At 36.5% G+C, this 20,063-nt stretch overlaps 1 protein-coding gene across 1 annotated transcript in view; it reads right to left on the reverse strand.

The window, feature by feature from the left end:
• Positions 1–1,822: 1,822 nt before the first annotated feature.
• MGAT4A (alpha-1,3-mannosyl-glycoprotein 4-beta-N-acetylglucosaminyltransferase A) overlaps positions 1,823–20,063 on the reverse strand; it is a 173,290-nt gene continuing 155,049 nt past the window's right edge. Inside the window, exons 13-15 of the mRNA XM_007959460.2 lie at positions 18,031–18,097; positions 1,975–2,087; positions 1,823–1,849 (exon numbers count right to left, since the gene is read on the reverse strand). Coding sequence (XP_007957651.1) covers positions 1,823–1,849; positions 1,975–2,087; positions 18,031–18,097 — 207 coding nt within the window. The remainder of the gene's footprint in view (positions 1,850–1,974; positions 2,088–18,030; positions 18,098–20,063) is intronic.

Below are 20,063 nucleotides of genomic sequence, written 5' to 3' on the forward strand. Positions count from 1 at the left end.
GGAAACCAGGGGACACTTTCAAAACCCATCTCCACAGATTTTTACCGTGTGCTACTCAATTGTTTCAGTAGAAATTTAGTATGTTATGCTGGTATCAAAAATTCATAATGAAAGGTTATTCTTTTCAAATGAAATTTGCTTGTGGACACTGATCCAAGGAAATTTTGAGGACAGAACAAAAAGTAAATTAGAGAAAATGAAAAGTAAATGAAAAACCCCAATCAAATTTTAACTGGACTCTGACATAAAAATCACTTTTCATAACATGTAAGTTTTTAATCAAGAAAAGTAACTAAAAACTATTGTAATATGGAGTGATGGAAATAACTGTACTGTATCAATGTTTACAATCCTTCTGCACTTCCCAGCACTGCACAGGAGATGATGTTGTTTGATGCTGTTTGTTCAGCTCACTGGGGAACAGCTCCTCCAGGCTGAAGGCAATCAGCTGAAATCTGAGAGGACCAAGCTCTGCACATCTGTGAACCAGCCGCAGGCCACTTGAGGCTCACCAGTGTCAAAAGCACACTGGCTGGGAAGGCTGGATGTTGATAATTCATAATTTTAAAAAAACAAAGCACTTTTGTAAAGATCTCTGATTGCAGAGGCTGATCATATGCTTTGCTTGTAATAATCATAATAATATCATTTGGAATTGCATTATTAAGGGTAATAAATACTCTTGGGACATGCGATTTTCTTATATGATGGAATGAATAGTATTTTTGGTAAAACCTACAATTGCTACAATACTTTTCACCAAAAACCAATATTACGATTTCATTTTCCTTTAAAATTATACCAAATTATCTTATGACTCATACAATGGCATTTCCTAGAAAACATTTTGTCAGAACTCATAAAATGAGTGCAGATATAAAAGAATCATCAAGAAAAGAGATAATGCATCTAACTCATGAATTAAAGACAAAGATTCAAAAGGAAAGAAGAGTGTCATGTTACATATTAGAGGGAAAGTGGTGAGTTAAGCCTAATCAAGGTTGAACACATCACACCTGTGCACTGAAATATTATCATACTGATTCTGTGGCTATATACCATACACAGTATAGTAGAATAACCCTCAAGAAGGACATTGGTCTTTAAAATCTTGGCTTTAAGGAATGCCTTTGAAAATATTTTGTTCAGAATTGCTGATTATAAAAAGTACTTCAGTTATGAAATCAATCTAGAATCATTCTTAAATGGCAGTGCATTTGAAAAATGGCATTATGTTGTAATGTTTGCATTTCCAAAGAAAAATATAGAAAGAACTTAAAAAAGCAAGGTAACTGGTTTTGGAAAAAAGCATTGATTCAAAAATTTACTGCACAAAAATATGTACTTCTTAAGTGTTTTCTAATAAATTAACTCCATAGCATTTTTATGTATATTTATATCTTTATATATATAATCCCTGATACTCTAGAAAAGAGGGTCTACAATAGTAAAATAAATGAAGTTCAAAAGTACCCCCTTCATAAAATGTATTTAACTTTGATTTTTTCCAAATTTAAGGAATGTAACAATATGTACAACTCTTATGTATTAGTATAATACCAAAATAGTACAAGACATATTAACAGGCTGTCATAACTGTAAAATGTTTGAGTCAAGTTAAAATTGGAGGACAGCTTAGGTTCAAATTAATACAATTATCCATGGGAGATTTACTTTCCAAGTGGAAATGACAATCTTCTTATCTACAGTAGATTTCACAAGAGGTAGTGTTCAAGTAAAAAAAAAAAAAAAAAAAAGTACATGCTTAACTATCTTTAACAAATTCACAGGAAAAAAAATATATTGGTTTCCTAGGAGATGATTAATTGGTGACTTTTTTAATATGAATCTGAAATAGAAAAGAAGGAAAAGTATGACAAGTAGTAAATTCTCAATTCCAAAAAGATCTTAAGCACAGAATCAAAATGATATTAACAATGTCAGGCATTTCATTCATTTAACATACTGTCTTACCTCATTAAGAATGGCCCAAACAGCAGAATTCTGAATAACTGAAAGTCGAAAGGCTGAAATGGGGTTTAGATTCGGATCCACCATTCCTTCAGCAACACCATTCTCAAATTTCCCTTCAAAATAAAAACCAACACTTGTTGGGCTGACTGAGACAGGCACACATAGAATTTCACTCACTTAAGACAGAAAAGAAAAACCCACTGCTGTAGAGTCGATTCCAACTCTTATTCATAGCAACCCTATAGGACAGAGTAGAGACAGGAAAGGAATATGCTAAGAGATTTCCAGTGGATGTCTTTAGACAATGCATGGATGATTTTTTTCCTTCTTTCTACTTTCATCCAACTTTTCATTTTGTCATGAAGGAGCACATGCTTAAAAATATTAGACCAGAAAAAAAAAAACACCACCAAATCTACTGCCATCGAGTCAACTCCGACTTATAGCAACCCCCATTGGGTTTCCGAGGCGGTAAAACTTTATGGAAGTAGATTGCCCAGTCTTGCTTCTGTGAAGTGGCTGGGGGGTCTGAACCACCACCCTTCTGGTTAGCAGTCAGATGCCTTAGGCACTGTGCTACCAGAGCTTCAAAAATATTAGAAGCAACCTATTTAAATAGACATATTTTTCCCAATTGCAAAATTAAAAATAAAAAAATAACTAAGATAATTGCTCTTGTCTCAACAATGTTTTAATATACAGACTTTTAGCAACATGAGACTTACCCAAACCTTACTGAAATATAATCTATACCATCACCCAATTTGATTGTTTTAAGGGTTAAGTCAATTATAACATATTTCAATGTTTTAATCAGACATACATAACAGTGGTTGGCCAAGGGCACATCTATGAATTAAAAAGTAATGCCTCCTTCAAAACAGTTCTAATACAAAACTTCATTATAATGACAAGCAAAAGCTCTTCTGTAAGAATAAGGACCAAGAACTTTTATAAAAGGTATCATGCTTTGGACACAATTTTTCTCCCTAGAAGGAATTATCCTTCATAAAACTAACCAACCAACCGAACAAACAAACAAACAAAAAAAAACCTATACTGACAATAAATTGGCAGGAAGAAGGTTCACTCTGGACATCACTTCTCTATGCCAGGAGCTGGTGAAATTTTTCTGTAAAAGAGTAGTTAATAAGTATTTTGGGCTTTGTGAGCCAAGAGGAAAATCAGAGGTATTAGATAAATATATATACAGTAAGGAAAAACATACCCACAGGTTTTTTTTATCTATGAAATTTAAAATGTAACAATTGAATACATTTCTTTGTAATAGAGGTGTATTAATGAGAATAATGTAATTTCTTTTTTTAGAATAAGATTTCACTTAATTGGGGTTCAAAGTTTGTGCTCCCTATCATCAAAATCGATTTTAAGTATTCATCTGTTAATGCTGATTTGTAATGAGATTTTATATATATTTCTCTTTTCACACAGATAGGTCCTGCCAAATACTGGTATCAAGCCACAAGTATAAGATTTTAATGGAGCACATGCATCACTTAGAAGATGTTTATGGAATTCTATTAGATTGTTGTTCTCTTGATATCTGCCCTTTAAATGAAAAACTTCCAAGTGAAGATTAGGCAGAAGTTACTCAATTGCACAGATGAATGAATTTTGAAATATGGGAATTTTTAACCCTGCAGCACAGAAGTGTACAAAACAACTTGCTATTACTTGTTCAAACAATGTTGTCATCAAAGTGATTTTACCACAATTAAGTTTTGCAGATAAACACTGCTTTGCCTTGTAATTTTAGGTTTAATTAGTTAATAAATGTTATCAAGCCTATAATCTGAGCTACAAAGATCGCAGTAAGACTTTAACACAGCTAAGACACTGAATTGCTGTCTGGTAGAGAAAGATTTTTGTGATTTATTCTGAAAAAAAAAATGTGCAGAACTGATGATAGCTAAGCTGATGATGGTTCTCATCATTTATGAGAGCAAATAAAGATCCCTATTGACACTACTAGCTCAATAACACATGACAAACTTAAATATTTTCTGCAAAGCACCTGCTGATGAATAATACAATCATTAACCACGGGCTTTAAACATTTTACATTTTTCACAAGCTTTGTGAATTTTCCCAACTAAGACATTTTCTCTGTTCCACACAAATTTTTATCACCATTAGATTTAACACATTTTACCAGATTCTACTTCAGACTGTACTGAATTAATGTTTCTCAACTTGTTTAAAAATATTCTTCCCTGTAGTTGTTTCACACATAGTATTCACAGAAGCCAATTCTTTAGTCACTTCAAACTCTGTATCAATGCTTTGATATTGTAACAAGTGAGTATTATCAGTAACATCTGGCAACTCATCGAGTCAAGGAAAACTACTCAAAATAATTTGCTAAGGTTTAATTTTTTTATTGTAGTAAATATATATATAACAAAACATTAGTCATTTTAGCATTTTACATGTACAATTCAGTGGTATTATGTCCACATGTACAACCATCACCACAATCTGTTTCCAAATTTTCCCATCATGTCTTAACAATAAGTCAGTTCTCCCTAAATAAAGACCCCCTCTTTCCTCCTCCCTCCAGCCTCTAGTAACCAATAACAAGCTCTCCTCTATATATTCATTTGTGTAATCTAGATATAAGTGGGATTGTCCTTTTGTGACAGACTTGTTTCTCTCAGAAAAACGTTTTCAAGATTCATCCACATTGTACCATGTGTCAGGACTTCATTTCTCTTTACGGTGGAGTAATAATCCACTGTATGTATATACCACATTTTGTTTATTCATTCGTCTGTTGATAGACAAGCTGTTTTCAACTTTTGGTCATTGTGAACAGTGATGCAACAAACACTAGTATACATTTATCTGTTTGTGTTTCCTGTTTTGCTTTTTAATTGACTACTAATGCTGCTCCCAATGTTCTCAACTCTTCCAGCAACTGTTGTTGCTGAAAGCCTAATAGTCTTCAATAAGTTTATCTGCTTTACATACATTTTGATGGCTGCTGTAATTAAATACGATATAATTAACTCACCACTGGTAAATAGTTTTTCTTGCTTGGCTAAAATGAGCCACTTGGAAACATAATTTAACTCATTTTAATATTTTTCTTTTTGTGAAGAAATTCTTCTGTGGAGAGATATTTCACTTAAAGTTTTCGATTTCTGAGGGTTGCTTTCCTGAGAGTTGAGAATATTGTTGTGAGTGCTTAGTTTGGTAATATATTTTTTAGCGAAGCTATCACATGACTGCAGAATAAACACAAGCCTTTGTCATTTAATTTTGTACAATAATCTATATTCCACAGTGTGAAAATATAGCATTTAAAGTTGACTTTTCCTTTCTTGTTTTGATATGCTGAGTAAGCACTGATAATGCTGCATATGGTGACAAGCACAACACTTGAAACACTGTCAAATTATAAATGCATCACTGTGACTTGCAGTGCACTGTGTAGCAGTGGGGAAGGATGAGAGCACTACACGGGTCTGTGCGGCAACTACTCCCTTATCCCTGCTGTTGTGATGCAAGAGCAGACACAGACCATAAAAAATGAAGCCTGACTGTGTTTCAGTAAACTTTTATATGATTTCCATGTCACAATATATATATAGTTTTCTTCAACCATTTGAAAATGTAAAAACCCTCCTTAGTTCATGGATCATTCAAAAACAGAGGGTGGGCTAGATTTGGCCCATGGGACACACTTTGCTGACTCTCATGTTGTACAATTGTTCAGTCTACTCTATAGTCTTATAATATAACCGAACCAAACTGAACTCACTGCCATGGAGCCAGATCTGACTCACAGCGACCCCTCCTTGGGTTTCTGAGGCAGTATCACTATGGAAGTAGATTGCCTCATCTTCCTTCTGAGGAGTGGCTGGTGGGTTTGAACCGCCAGTCTTCTTGTAGCAGTCAAATGCCTTAGGCACCATGCCACCACAGCTCCTACAGTCTTATAACTGAATAAATACAATATGCTTATATTTATCATTGTAAGGTAAGGCACAACTCATTTTTATTGTAAATGTTAAACCTACATGCTTCCATGGTAACATTTTCAGTCAATCATTCTTAGTAAACTTATTTCATAAAAGAATTCCATACTAGGTGCTAGATTGGAGGAAGGGGTGTGTGCTACAAAAAATTATTTCTGAATATAGAGTTAGGCAGGGAATTCAGGCCTGAAAAATACTGTGAAACTTGAATCATTTCAACTGATGAGATATTGGATACTATCACTTAATAAACTCATTTCATTAGAAAAATAATTGCCAACTGGTATAACTAGCCTCATTAAGACTTTTATATATTACAAATGCACGTACACTTTCACCTAGCCATTTTATCCTGCAGATAAATTCTCACATATGCAAAGAGTATATATATTGCAAAAAAAAAAAACCAAAAACTAACAAGCTAGGTGTTCACTGACAGGATATCATATCATAAATTATGATATGCCAATAAAGGAAATAAAGGAAATACCAGGTAGCCAATTAAAAGAATGGAGAAAGATGAAAATCACGGAGTAAAGTTGAACATAGGTAATGGAAGATTCTCCTCCATTCCTAAGTGTATACTGCAAAGAAACACTTATACAAGCGCATGTGTTTAGTGCAGCACTATTTATAACAGCAAAAAGATGGAAAGAAAATTGATGACCAAACAAGAAAACAGATAGTGATACATTCATCCATGGAAATCTAAACAGCAGTGAAAATGAATGCACAACAGACACATGTATCCACATGGATGAATCTCACAATGCTGAGGAAGAAACGTAGACCCGAGTAAGTCCAAAGTAGTAAGTAATGTAAAAGAACAGCACATGACACCAAATTCTAAGCTTCATATCCACACACATTATATCTTAACTCCTACAGATGTGTTAGTACAACTACTGCCAGCATTTATGAGGAAACAAGGAGAAGAGGAAGTATAAAAAGAAGAGGAGGAAATGTACATGGAAGACTATAATTCTGAACACAGGGAAAAAGAGATTCTAAAAAGTATACACCAATTATAGACTAATTCAGACCAATTACAGCTGAATGTCAACAGAAAGAAGGGTCATTAGGAACTAGTGTCATTTCATTTAGACTACATAATGCCACATTATCTGAGCTTCCATTCTGAAAAGATTATGAAACTTGCACATCAGGAGAATTAAGAAGACAAAATAATATGTGGTCCTACATCATGGAATTATAGACAAGTGTGGACTTGATAAAGACAGTTTTACATGACTCTGACCTGGCTGAAAACTCTCACCCAGAGAATTTGGTCACATTGTCAGAAGGGATCATTCCCGGGAGAAGGAGATCATGCTTGGTAAAGTGGAGGGTCAACGAAAATGGGAAGGCCCTCAACGAGATGGATTGACACAGTGGCTACAACAATGGGCTCAGGTATAGCAAGGACTGTGAGCCTATTGCAGGACCAGGCAGTGGTTCATTTCTGTTGTACACAGGGTGGCTATGAGTCGGAGCCAACTCGACAGCACCTAACAACAACAACAATCCTAATATTTATTGGTTATCTTCTATTGGTCAGCCACTTACTTACCCCTGGGAATACAAGAGAGGAAAAGACACAAGGTATTTGGCCCCACAGAGCTTATATGTTTATTGTGTGCTGTGGAATGGATTTCGACTCACAGGGATCCTAGACAGAATAGCATTGTTCCATGGGGTATCCTAGGCTATAAACCTCATGGTAACAGATCACCAGGTCTTTTCTCCTGTGGAGTGGCTGGTAAGTTCAAACTACCAACACTTCTGTTAGCAGCCAAGCGTTTAACCATTGTACCACCAAAAACCAAATTCATTGCCGCTAAGTTGATTACAAGTCATAGTGACCCCCACAGGGTTTCCAATACTGTAAATCTTTATGGAAGCAGATTACCTCACCTTCTCCTAAAGAGTGGGTGGTGGGTGCTGACCTTCTAGTTAGCAGCCAAATGCCTTAACCATTGCACCACCAGAGCTCCTTACCAGGGGTCATGTTGTTTGTTGTTGTTATGTGCCGTTGAGTCAGACCCAACTCATAGTGCCCCCTCCTTGGGTTTCCAAGGCAGTAGCTCTATGGAAGTAGATTGCCCAACCTTCCTTCCGAGGAGTGGCTGGTGGGTTTGAACTGCCAGCCTTCTGGTTAGCAGTCAAGTGCCTAAGGCACTACACTATCAGAGCTCCTACCAGGGTTCATAGGAGGGAGAAATAGATAAAAACCACAAACAAATGAACCCAAAGCATATTTTCAGATATGGATAAATTGCTTTTGTAACTAATTTTCTTTCACTCCTTTGAATTTCCTGTGGGAATGTCTTTCCCATCATTATCAGCTCCTTTCATGTGCATACAGCTGACCTCATCCTCAACTCCAGCTCCTCCTGTCAGCATAAGCCATCGCTCTAGGCAGTAATTAATTTAAAAAGGGCCCAATTTGGGCTAGTAAGAGTCTGCTTAGAATTTTCCCCCAGTTGTTAAAGAAGAGAAGCAATCTTTGCTGATGGTTTTGAACACATGTAAGGTAGCCACCATGTGACCTCCATGAGTCTGAAAATAGAGCCAGCAGGATAGAGAAGCCAAGAGATGCAGAAAAACTGGGTCCTGGTGACAGTGTCTGAAGTCTTGATTTAGCTATTCCTAAAGCTAGCACTACTCCAAAACTTTCTGGCTAGTACGGACCCCAAGTTTCTTCTTTTCTTTAAACTAATTTAGGTTCAGTTTTCTGACATAACTAAAAAACAATTACTAAAACATTAAGAAGCTAACAACAAAAAATGACTGTGGCATAGCCACTTTAAGGAGACTGGTTAAGGAAGGTCTCTTTAAGGAGGTGACCTTGCACTGAGACCTGGTGATGAGGAATCAGCTACATGGAGATGTGTCAGAGTGCTCTAAGCTGAAGAAAGAGTAGAACCTGAAAGACATCTAAGAGAGAGACAAGAATAGTGTGCTTTAGGGGCAAAGCAGTAGTGTGGTGGTACACAGGAGGCATATACCAATGAACAGGGTAGCAAATAAGGCTTACATCTATGTTTTCCTCTAAGAGTTTTAAAGCCTTAATTCTTATCTTTAGGTGCCTGACTCAATTTGAGTTAATTTTTAGTGCTAGGTATAATTAGGAAGGGGTGCAACTTCATTCTTTTGCATGTGACTATCCAGTGATCATTGAAAAGACTATTTCTTCTCCACTGAATTGTACTGGCACCTTTGATGAAAGAAACTGAGCATAAATGTAAAGTGATTACTTCAGGATTCGCACTTTGTTCTAGTGATCTACGTTGTCTATCTTTATCCCAGTACATTATCTTAAGTTATTCCAAGTGCCCTGAAGTACCATGTTAATTTTAGGATCCTCTTGCCAACTTCTGCAAGAGCCAGCTAGGATTTTGATCGAAATGGCATTGACTGTGTAGCTCAACCTGGGAAGTTCTGTTCTCTTACATGTATTACATCTTCTGATCTATGAACATGGGATGTCTTTTCGTTTACTGAGGTCTTCTTTAACTCCTTCAACTAATATTTTGTAGTTTCCAGAGTGTAAGTTTTGGTATTTTTTGCTAAATTTATTTCAAAGTATTTTATCTTTTTGATGATACTGGTAATGGAACTGCATTTTCATCTTTTGGATTGTGCACTGCTAATGTAGACAAGTACACTTGGTTTATGTGTAAACTATAACCATCAAGTTGATTTTGACTCATGGGAATCCCATGTGTGTAAAGAGTTGAACCATGCTCCAAAGAGTTATAAATAGCTGATTCTTTTCTCTTTTTATTGTGATTTGGGTTGAAGTTTACAGGAAATTAGTTTGTTATCCAACAATTCATACATGCCTTCTTCCATGTCATTGACTACAATTCCCACAATGTAACAGAGCTCTTCCCATTTCCCCCGTATTTTCCATTGCCATTCCTTCTTCTCTCCTCTCCCTTCCTGCCTTCTAAACCTGTCTCCTGGGCAAACACTGCCCTTTTGGCCTCAAATGGTTGATTTTTCACCTAAAAGCTTGTATATTGTTTGGCTGAAAGTTGAGCTGTGGGAATGAGTTCAGTTCAAGGACTGAAGGGTGACTAAGGGCCATAGTCTCAGGGGTTCTACCAGTCTCTATCCCACCAGTAAGCATAGTATTTTTATGACTTTGCATTTCATTCCACATTTTTCTCCCACTCTACTCAGGATGTTCTATTATGATCCCTTTCAGAGAGGGCAGTAGTGGTAGCCAGGCACTGTCTAGTTCTTCTGGTCTCAGGGTTGTGGAGGCTGGGGTTCACATCACCCATTAGTCCTTTGGACTATTGTTTCCATGTGTCTTTGATTTTCTTCACGCTTATTTGTTCCAGACAGAGAGAGAGAGAGAGAGAGAGAGCAGTAGCTGCACCTTAGATGGTCATTTAAAAGCTTTTAAGAGTTCAGTAGCTTCTTACCAAAGTAGGTCATAGAACATTTCCTTTGTGGACTATGTTGTGCCAATTGGCCTTTATGTCCCCCAAATCTACCGTCCTGAGCCCCTAGGTCCAGTGACTCATTCCCTCAAGGTGTCTGGTTATGACTAAGGGATTTTCCTAACTTTTCCCCCTGTATGCTGTATTATATTCTTCAATATATTTGCAGCACATGTTTTATGGATTGAACTCTGCCCCCCCAAAAAATGAGTCAACTTGGCTGGGCCATAATTTGCAGTATTATGTAATTATGCTCCATTTGATGATTTTATGTGCTGTAAATCTTCACCTCTAAGATGTTAATGAAGGAGCTCTGGTGCCAAAGTGATTAACTAAAGCTGCTAACTAAAAGGTCAGAAGTTTGAACCCACCAGCTGCTCCACAGAAGAAAGATGAATTGATCTGCTTTTGTAAAGATTTACAGCCTTGGAAACCCCCCAGTACAGTTCTACTCTGTCACACAGGGTGACTATGAGTTGGAATGGACTCAACGGCAATGGGTTTTGAAGATGTTAATGAGGCAGGAGTAGAGGCTGTTATGTCAATGAGGCAGGATACAATCTACAAAATTAGGTTGTATTTTGAGTTAATATCTTTTGAGACATAAAAGCAATTTAACAAGGGAACAGATGTCAGAGGGACCTCAGTACCAGCAAGAAAGAAGAGCCAGGAGTGGATCACATTTTTTGGACTCAGGGTCCCTACGCTATGAACCTCCTAAACTCAAGGGGAAATTGATAGCAAGACACATGGAAATCTCCAAAAGACGTCAAGACCACAGATGTTGAAAGGAGACAAGGACTTTTCCCCAGACCTCAGAGAGGGAGACAGCCTTCCCCTAGAGTTGACAGCCTAAATTCAACTTCTAGCCTCCTAACCTGTGAGAGAATAAATTTTTGTTTGTTAAAACCATCTACTTGTGGAATTTCTGTTATAGCAGCACTAGATAACTAAGACAACATGTACATATGGGTGTAGAAATACCCTCTCTCAGATATAGATGTATTTGGGAGTATAGTCCCATTCATCTTCCCACACCTGCTCAGCTTGAGTATCTATCTATGTATTCATTATTACTATTAATGCAGGATTGTATATGTAGTGGTATTTGCCTCTGTTGCCTTTAACTCTCATGCACCTCCCAGTGTCTTCCACTGCCTTGATCATTGTGTGCTAACTTCCCCGTCTTCTCTTTCACTCAAGTTAATACATTTCTGCCCTCTAGTTTGGGAGCTCTAGTGGCATAGTGTCTTAGGCTTTCAACTGCTAACCAGAAGGCTGGTGGTTCAAATCCACCAGCCACTCCCTGGATCCAACTCGAAAGCAGTGAGTTTGGTTTTTTTTGGACCCTCTAGTTAGTGATTTAAGGAGATCTGGTGGCACAGCACCTAAGGTATTTGACTGCTAACCAAGAAGGTTGGTGGTTCAAACTCAACAGCTGCTCTGCAGAAGGAAGATGAGGCAATCTACTTCCATAAAGACTTACCACCGCCTTGGAAACTCAATGGGGGTTGCTATGAATCAGAATCAACTCGATGGCAGTGGGTTTTGTTTTTTTAGTTAGTGATTTAGTCTCCCTTTCCCTCTCACTCTAAGTATCAATTGATGTTTCTTTCTATGTAAAAACATTTTCTTGTCTTTTTATAATAATAGTCTCCTACCGTATCTGTCCTTTTGTGATTGACAAATTTTACTCAACATATGTCCTCCAGATTCATCCATGTTATGAGATTTTTCACAGATTTACTGTTATTCTTAATTGTTGTGTAGAATCCCATTGTGTGTATGTACCATAGTTTGTTTATCCATTCATCTGCTGATGTGCATTTAGGTTGTTTCCATGTTTGCTATGGTGAATAGTGCTGCAGTGAACATAAGTGTGCATGCATCTATTCATTTCATGCTCTTATTTCTGTATGATACATGCCTAGTAATGGGTTTCCAACTTTTTAAGGAAGCACCATAATATTTTGTACAGTATCATTTACAGTCCCATCAGCAATGTATGAGGATTCCAGTCTCTCCACACTCTTGCCAGCATTTCTTGTCTTCTGTTTCTTTGAACTTTGCTATTAATGTTAGGGGGAGACGATAACTCTTTTTGTTTTGAAAAATGGCTAATGAAAATTATGGTATTGGCAAAGAATGATGAATATACCATTGACTGCCAGAAAAACAAATAAATCTGTCCTAGAAGAAGTAGAGCCACAATGTTCCTTAGAAGTGAAGAGGAGAGACTTCATCTTTTATACACTGGTCATGTTATCAGGAGGTACCAGTCTCTGGAGAAGGATCTCATGTTTAATAAAGTAGGAGGTCAATGAAAAAGGGGAAGACTCTCAACAAGATAGATCAACATATAGGCTGCAACAATGTGCTCACATACAGCAATGGTTACAAGGATGAAGCAGGACCAAGCTGTGTTTCATTCTGTTGTATACAGGGTTGCTGTGAGTCGGAATCAACTCAATGGCACCTAACAACAACAATGGCTAATGATTGGGAATATTTCTTCATGTGTTTGTTGCTCACTTGAATGTTTTCTTTGCTGAAGTATCTGTTCATGCTCCCTGCCCATTTTTTCATTGTATTGTTTGTCTTTTTCTTCTTGAGATGCTGAAGTTTTCCACACATTTTTGAGATTAGTCTTTTGTCCAATATATCATTGCCATTTTTTTTTCTCTAGTCTATAGGTTCTCTTACTCTTTTGGTAAAATTTTTTGATGTACATAAGTGTTTAATTTTTAACCTGTTCTGGTCATCTAGTTTGTCTTTCTCTGTGTGTTTTTAGTTATGTTTGATAGTGTATTTATGCCATGTATTAGGGCCCCTGTAGTTGACCCAGTTTTTTCTATGATCATCTTTATAATTTTAGCTATTTACATGTTTGGTAAAGTAGACTATATTCCCAAATACATATATATCTGACAGAGGATATTTCTATTTACCTATTTACATTATGTAGGTCTTTGATCCATCCTGAGTTAGTTTTTGTATATGGTGTAAGATATGGATCCTGTTTCATTTCTAATTCATGTTATTTGTGTCTTCTTCTTTTCCTTGGTTAACCTACTCCGATACAACATTTCTCCCACCTACTTCCTTTGCACTGTTTTATAAAGTATGTTACATTTCTATATGTTATCAATCCAACTATATAATTATATACATATTATTTTATACAACTGATTTTAAATAGCTTAAGAGATGAAAAGAGAATACACAATTATACAGTCTTTTATAATTACTTACACAATTAGTTTCACCAGCACTCTTTATTCATGTGGATTTCAACTACTGTCTGCTTTATTTGCTTTTAGCCTGAAAAACTTTCTCTAGTATTACCTGAAAGCAGATCTAGAAATTAATTCTGTTTTCATTTATCTGGGAACGTCTTTATTTCAAATTCATTTCTGAAAGATAATTTTGGACATAAAATTCTTGGTTGAAAGCTTTCTTTTTTTTTCCACTTATTACTTTGACTATGTAATCCAACTTCCTTTTGGCCTCCATTGTTTCTGATTAGAAGTCAGATGTTCCTCTTATTGTACCCTTCTAAGCAATGAGTTGTTTTTGTCTTGCTGATCTCAAGATATTCTCTTTGTCTTTCAACATTTTAACTATAACGTATGTAAGAGTATATCTCTGTTTATCTTACTGGTGATTCACTGAACTTCTAGGATATACAGATTAATGTTTTTCATCAAATTTAGGAACTTTTCAGCCATTATTTCTTTGAATATTTTTTTCTCTTCCTTCTCTCTTACTGGTACTGCCATTAAGCTTAAGTTAGTGCAAACAATGTGTTCCACATTTCTCTGAGGCTCTGTCCATTTTCTTCATTCTTTTTTTCTCTTTGTTGATTAGATTGCATACACGCCATCGATGTATTCAAGTTTCCTGATTATTTCTTCTAACAGCTCTAATATACTGTTGAGGCCCCCTCTAGTAAACTTTTCATTTTTGTTATTATATTTTTCAACTCCAGAATTTCTAGTTGGTTCATCATTTTAATACTCTATCTCTTCATCTATTTGGTGAGACAGTGTCATTATACCTTCCTTAGATCTTTGAATATATTTATTATAGGTGCTTTGAAGTTATTGTATGCTAAATTGAACACTTAGGCTCTCTCAAAGGCAGTTTTTGTTTCCCCTCTTTATTTTCTTTATAGGGGTCATTTGTTACTGTTTCCTTTTACATCTTGTGATTTTTTTTTTTTAAACTGGACATTTTAGATAACATTGTAGCAACTCTGGATATTGATTCTTGCCTCTTTCTCTGACTTATTGTTGACTTGCCTTGATTAGTTCAGTGATGTCTACTTCTCCAGTATGTACCCTCTGATGTCATGCCTAAGAGAGCAACAGCTTGGGGCATGAACAAAGTCACCCTGGGATGATGGTGGTTTTATCAAGGCTTTGTTTAACTATTTATTTTCCTTACTTGGTAGTATTTGGCTGATTGGCTAGTCTAACTCTCTACTGGTGTCACATTCAACCATCAGCCTTCACTAATTGCTGGCTGATGATTGTTGTTTTTGCAGTGCCCTGAACATATATTGCTTAATAGTCTGATCCAATTAAATTTGGGTCCATTTGTAGGGGTAGTCTTTAATGCTGGTTGGTCTTTGAAGCTTGTTCCAACCCCAAAAGGGCTCTTCTTCTTTTACTGGTTCTCCTTGTTAAAATTCTAGCTGGGATACAATTTAGCTTGTTAGTATCATGGAGCTACCAGCCTCTTTTTAACTGTTTACCACCAAAATTTTCATGGCTTTCCCTAGAGCTCTTGGGCTTGAACTTCTCAATCTCTGTTTCAAATAAAGTCAGTCCTCTTAGGGAAAGCAATAGAGCTCTGTGTTCTTATGGCCTGTCTCTACTCTGAAAAATCTCTGCACCACTGCTCAGGATCTTTGGGTGGGGTCAGTAGCCAGCTTGTCTCAGAGTAACACTCCAGCTATGCAGGCAAAGCACTGGTTTGTGGCAGTAGCCCTTGGTTCTCTTAGCATGCATCTCTCAGAATGCTGGAGGAAAAAAGCTATAGTGAGAGCAACTGGAATGCTGTATTCTCTGCACCTGGAGTACAGTTTTCACCCTAAAAGTGGAGTTTGGGTGGAGGGAGGGAGACTCACAATTCTCGTTATTCTTACCAGGTATAGAGCTTCTGAAACACAGAGTTGGAGGTGATGATAAATGCTGGTAGCATGCCAAGGAAATAGTGTAATCCTGGACTGAGAGCTGAAGGGAAAGGGAGTTCTTGTGTTGGCTATACCTGCTCAGAGCAGAGTGTCTGTCTCACTGAGCTTGGGCAGGGTGAGTAACAGAGCAGGTCATGGCTCAAATGCCACAGACTCTTAATGCTACAATGAGATTTAGCAGATTCTCATGAATATACATTTCTCTATTTGCTGTATGTCTTTAGGAAAATTTTCAGAGGCTTTAGCTTGTTTTTAGTAACTTTTACCAGTTATAATTGTTTTACTGGAAAGAGAGTCTATGGAGCTTCTCATGCTGTCATTCCAAAAAAAACATATTTCTGAAGGGAGAAGTTTCTATATTCAGTTGAAAAAAATTACCATATTTTTATACACACAACAAGCATGTTCTACATCTGTTTGCCAACTGTACCCTCCCCCCATGAGGTATTTTTGTAAGCATGCTACGCTAATTAAAAAAAAAAAAAATTGGCATAGCCTAAGTGCAAAAGTACCTTGCCAGGGGAGAGAGTGTTGGCAAAAAAATGTAGAGCACACATTACTGTGTAAAATTATGGTCATTGTTCTTTATTTCCGATAGGCACTTTTGTGACACTAACTACTAAGCTTGCTGATCCATAAGGTCATTTTGTTTCTAAACAATTATGAGTTGATGTTTTAGATGGATTATTATCTTCAAATTACTGCAAAGCTATTTAATGTAGACTTCTCTACTTCCTATGCCATTTTCATAATATGGAACACAATATTCTTAGGAAATAAATAATTAATATGTAATAGAGGTAATAAATGTCATGTACACAACTGATTTTGTACATTTCAATAATGTGCAACCCAGACATAAAAATAACTAAACACCAAAACTTTGCACTATATTGAAATTAGGTAGGTTTATTGTATAAGCCTTGCAGCAACAATTGAAGGACACTCATCAAATGTAAAACAGCTCTAGGGAGCTATAGAAGAATGTACACATGCTATATATTCAAAATAACTTATCACCATTCTCTTTTGCCTGATTAATTACTTTAAGTAAAGGAAAATAAATAATCATTCAATGAGTATATATCAAACGACAGGCCCTGTGTTAACTGAAGGAGATACCTGACAGACAATGTCTCTCCTCTTGCAGGGTGAGCACACTGAACCGGGCTATCAAACAATATGAGGACTGCACAGTAAAGGCACTTACAATATGATATGAAGAGCAGAGAAGAGGGCAGTTAAACTGGTTAATAAAGATAAGAAAGCATATTGAGAGATAATTTCAGGCAAACAAAATGGCTAAAAGACATGGCTGAATGTAAGAGTATGGAACATTAATCAGAGGAACTATAGTGTTAAGACTGGAGAATATGAAGAATAAGAGGAAGGTAGAAAGATGTGAGGCTGGAAGGAGGGTGGGAGCCAAGGAATCAGACAATGGAAAGTCATTAAAGACTTTTACCCAGGTTAATATATTACGATTTACATTTTAGAAAGGCAACTGCAGTGGCTATATGGAAAGCCAACAGGAAGACCCAGGTAGATGTAGTCCTTTCTTGGCTCTAAAACAGAGGGAAAGAGTATATAGCACCATGACAGATATAGTGACTTGAGGAAATGAGATGCAAAATAGACCAAATTGATACTAACAGACAATAGGGTGAGGGAAGTGTTTAGGGAGATTTCTACAGTTTAGGCTTAGGCAACTAGACAAATAAAGACAAGAAAAACCGAGAGCAGTAAAGAAATATTTGTGTTACAGATGTTCAAAGTAGATGGCTATGTGGTATCCAGGAATCTCAATACAGATTTGAAACTCATGAGGCAAGTAGAGGCTAAAATCACACATTCTGTTATATGGATGTTGGCTGAAACCATGAGAATATTTAAACTTAGCCACTAAGACACTGCAGAAGGCAGCTAAGGGCAGATTATTAGAGAATGTAAACAAAGAAATGACAGATTGAAAAAGAAAGAGGAACCAGTAAATGAATCTTGATCTAAAATTCTAGTTGGGTCAAGATAATATAAAAACCCACTGTCAAACAGCTGATTCTGACTCATAGGACTACTCTGTCCAAAAACAGAGTCGAATTGCTCTATAGACTTTTCAAGGCTGTAAATCTTTACAGAAGAAGACTGCCTCATTTTTCTCCCACATAGTGGCTGATGGGTTCAAACTGCCAACCATCTGGTTAGCAGTCCCATGATTTAACCATTATGCCACAAAAGCTCCTTCAACATAATATAAATAAGTACTTAAAAAAAAGAGAAAGAAACTTGGGGTACAATGCAATTGTAATCTAAAGGTGATTATTATCTGAAAAGAATTTAAAATTACAGTTTAGGAATAAGTCCAGAGAAGTAAAGGACATTTTACCAAGTTTAAAGTAGGTATTACCTATTCTGAAATAACCATCTTCTAATCGTTTCTCTTTGGTTTCTTTGCTTATTTCCAATCCTTCACTCTAAATAAAAAATAAAAAAAAGTAAAGCATTAATTTTACAAATAGTTAACTCTATTTAAACAAATCTCAAGTTATTATTTTACCTTAATAAATATAAAAGTGGAATTTCTGGCACAGTTCACTAAAAGAGACATATTATCCTAGTCTCGAATCTTAAAAGGATTATCAATAACAGTTCTTTTATCATCATGGGGATTTGTATAAAATATGTTGCTGGTCCCTCAGCTGTCAGTCAGTTTGTTGTACCCGTGGTAGCTTACATGTTGCTGTGATGCTACAAGTTATGGCACCAGTATTTCGAATACCAGCAGAGTCACCACCCATGGTGGACAGGATTCAGCAGAGTTTCCAGACTAAGACAGATTAGGAAGAAGGACTTGTCAGTGTATGTTTGAAAAAAAACGGCCAATGAAAACCTTATGAATTATAGCAGAATATTGTCTGATATACTGCCAGAAGATGAGTCCCTCAGGTTAGAATGCACTCAGAATACCACTGGGAAGAGCTGCCTCCTAAAAGCAGAGGTGACCTTAACTACATGAATGGAGTATAGCTTTTGGGACCTTCATGTGCTGATGTGGCACAACTCAAAATAAGAAGAAATAACTGAAAATATCCCTTAGGAACTGGAATGTGGAATGAATGGAGTATGAATCTAGCAAATACGGAAGCTGTAAAAAATAAAATATAACTCATAAAGATCAATATCCAGGGCTTTAATGGCCATTTTTTAATCTGAAAATCATATGGTCTATTATCCCCAGAATGACAAACTAGAGGAACATTCATCATCAGAAAGAACATTTCAAGATCTATCCTGAAGTACAATGCTGCCAGTGATAGGATAATATCCACACATTTACAAGGAAGACCAGTTAATATGACTATTGTTCAAATTTATACACCAACCAGTAAAGGCAATGATGAAGAAAATGAAAATTTTCCACTGATTTCTGCAGTCTGAAACTGATCAAACATGCAATTAAGATGCACTGATAATTACTGGTGATTAGAATAAAAAAGTTAGAAATGAAGGAGAAGGATCAGTAGTTGGAAAATACAGCCTTGGTAACAGAAATGCCGTTAGAGATAGCATGAAAGAATTTTGTTAAGACTACCTACTTGCTCATTGCAAATACCTTTTTTTGCAAGATAAACAGTGACTATACACATAGAATCTCACTGGATGGAATAAACAAGAATCAAACAGACTAAACCTGTGGAAAGAGATGATGGAGAAGCTCACTATCATCAGTCAGAATAAGGCCAAGGACCGATTACAGAAGAGACAACAACTGCTCCTATGTAAGTTCAATTTGAAGAAAATTAAAACAAGTGCAAGAGAGCAAAACTACGACCTTCAGTATGTTTCACCTGGATTTAGAGACTCTCTCAAGAATAGATTTGACACCATACTGTTTTCTGCAGTGGTTGTACCATTTTATAATCCCACCAGCAGTACATAAGGATTCCAGTCTCTCCACACCTCCACCAGCATTTATTGTTTTTGGTTTTCTGAACTTTGCTACTAATGCTGGGGTGATGTGATATCTCCTTGTTCTTCTGAGTTGCATCTCTTTAATGCCTAATGATTGTGAGCACTTCTTCATGTGTTTGTTGGCTGCCTCAATGTCTTCTTTGGTCAGATGTCTGTTCCTGTCCTCTGTCCATTTTTCAACTGGATTATTTGTCTTTTTCTAGTTGATATGCTGAAGCTCTCTATAAATATTAGAGACTAGCCCCTTGTCTACATCTGTGGCAAGAGGAGGTGGAAAAGCTCAATATCTTCAGCCAAAACCAGGCCAGGAGCTGATTGTGGAACAGACCATCAGCTGCTCAAAGGCAAATTCAACTTGAAGTTAAAGACAATTAAAACAAGTCCAAGAGAGCCAAAGTATGATCTTGAAAATATCCCTCCTGAATTTAGAGATCATCTAAATAATAGATTTGATGCATTGAACACCAA

The sequence above is a fragment of the Orycteropus afer genome, unplaced genomic scaffold (genome assembly GCF_000298275.1).
Source record: "Orycteropus afer afer isolate SDZICR_OR568_19922 unplaced genomic scaffold, OryAfe1.0 scaffold00017, whole genome shotgun sequence".
Lineage (NCBI taxonomy): Eukaryota > Metazoa > Chordata > Mammalia > Tubulidentata > Orycteropodidae > Orycteropus > Orycteropus afer.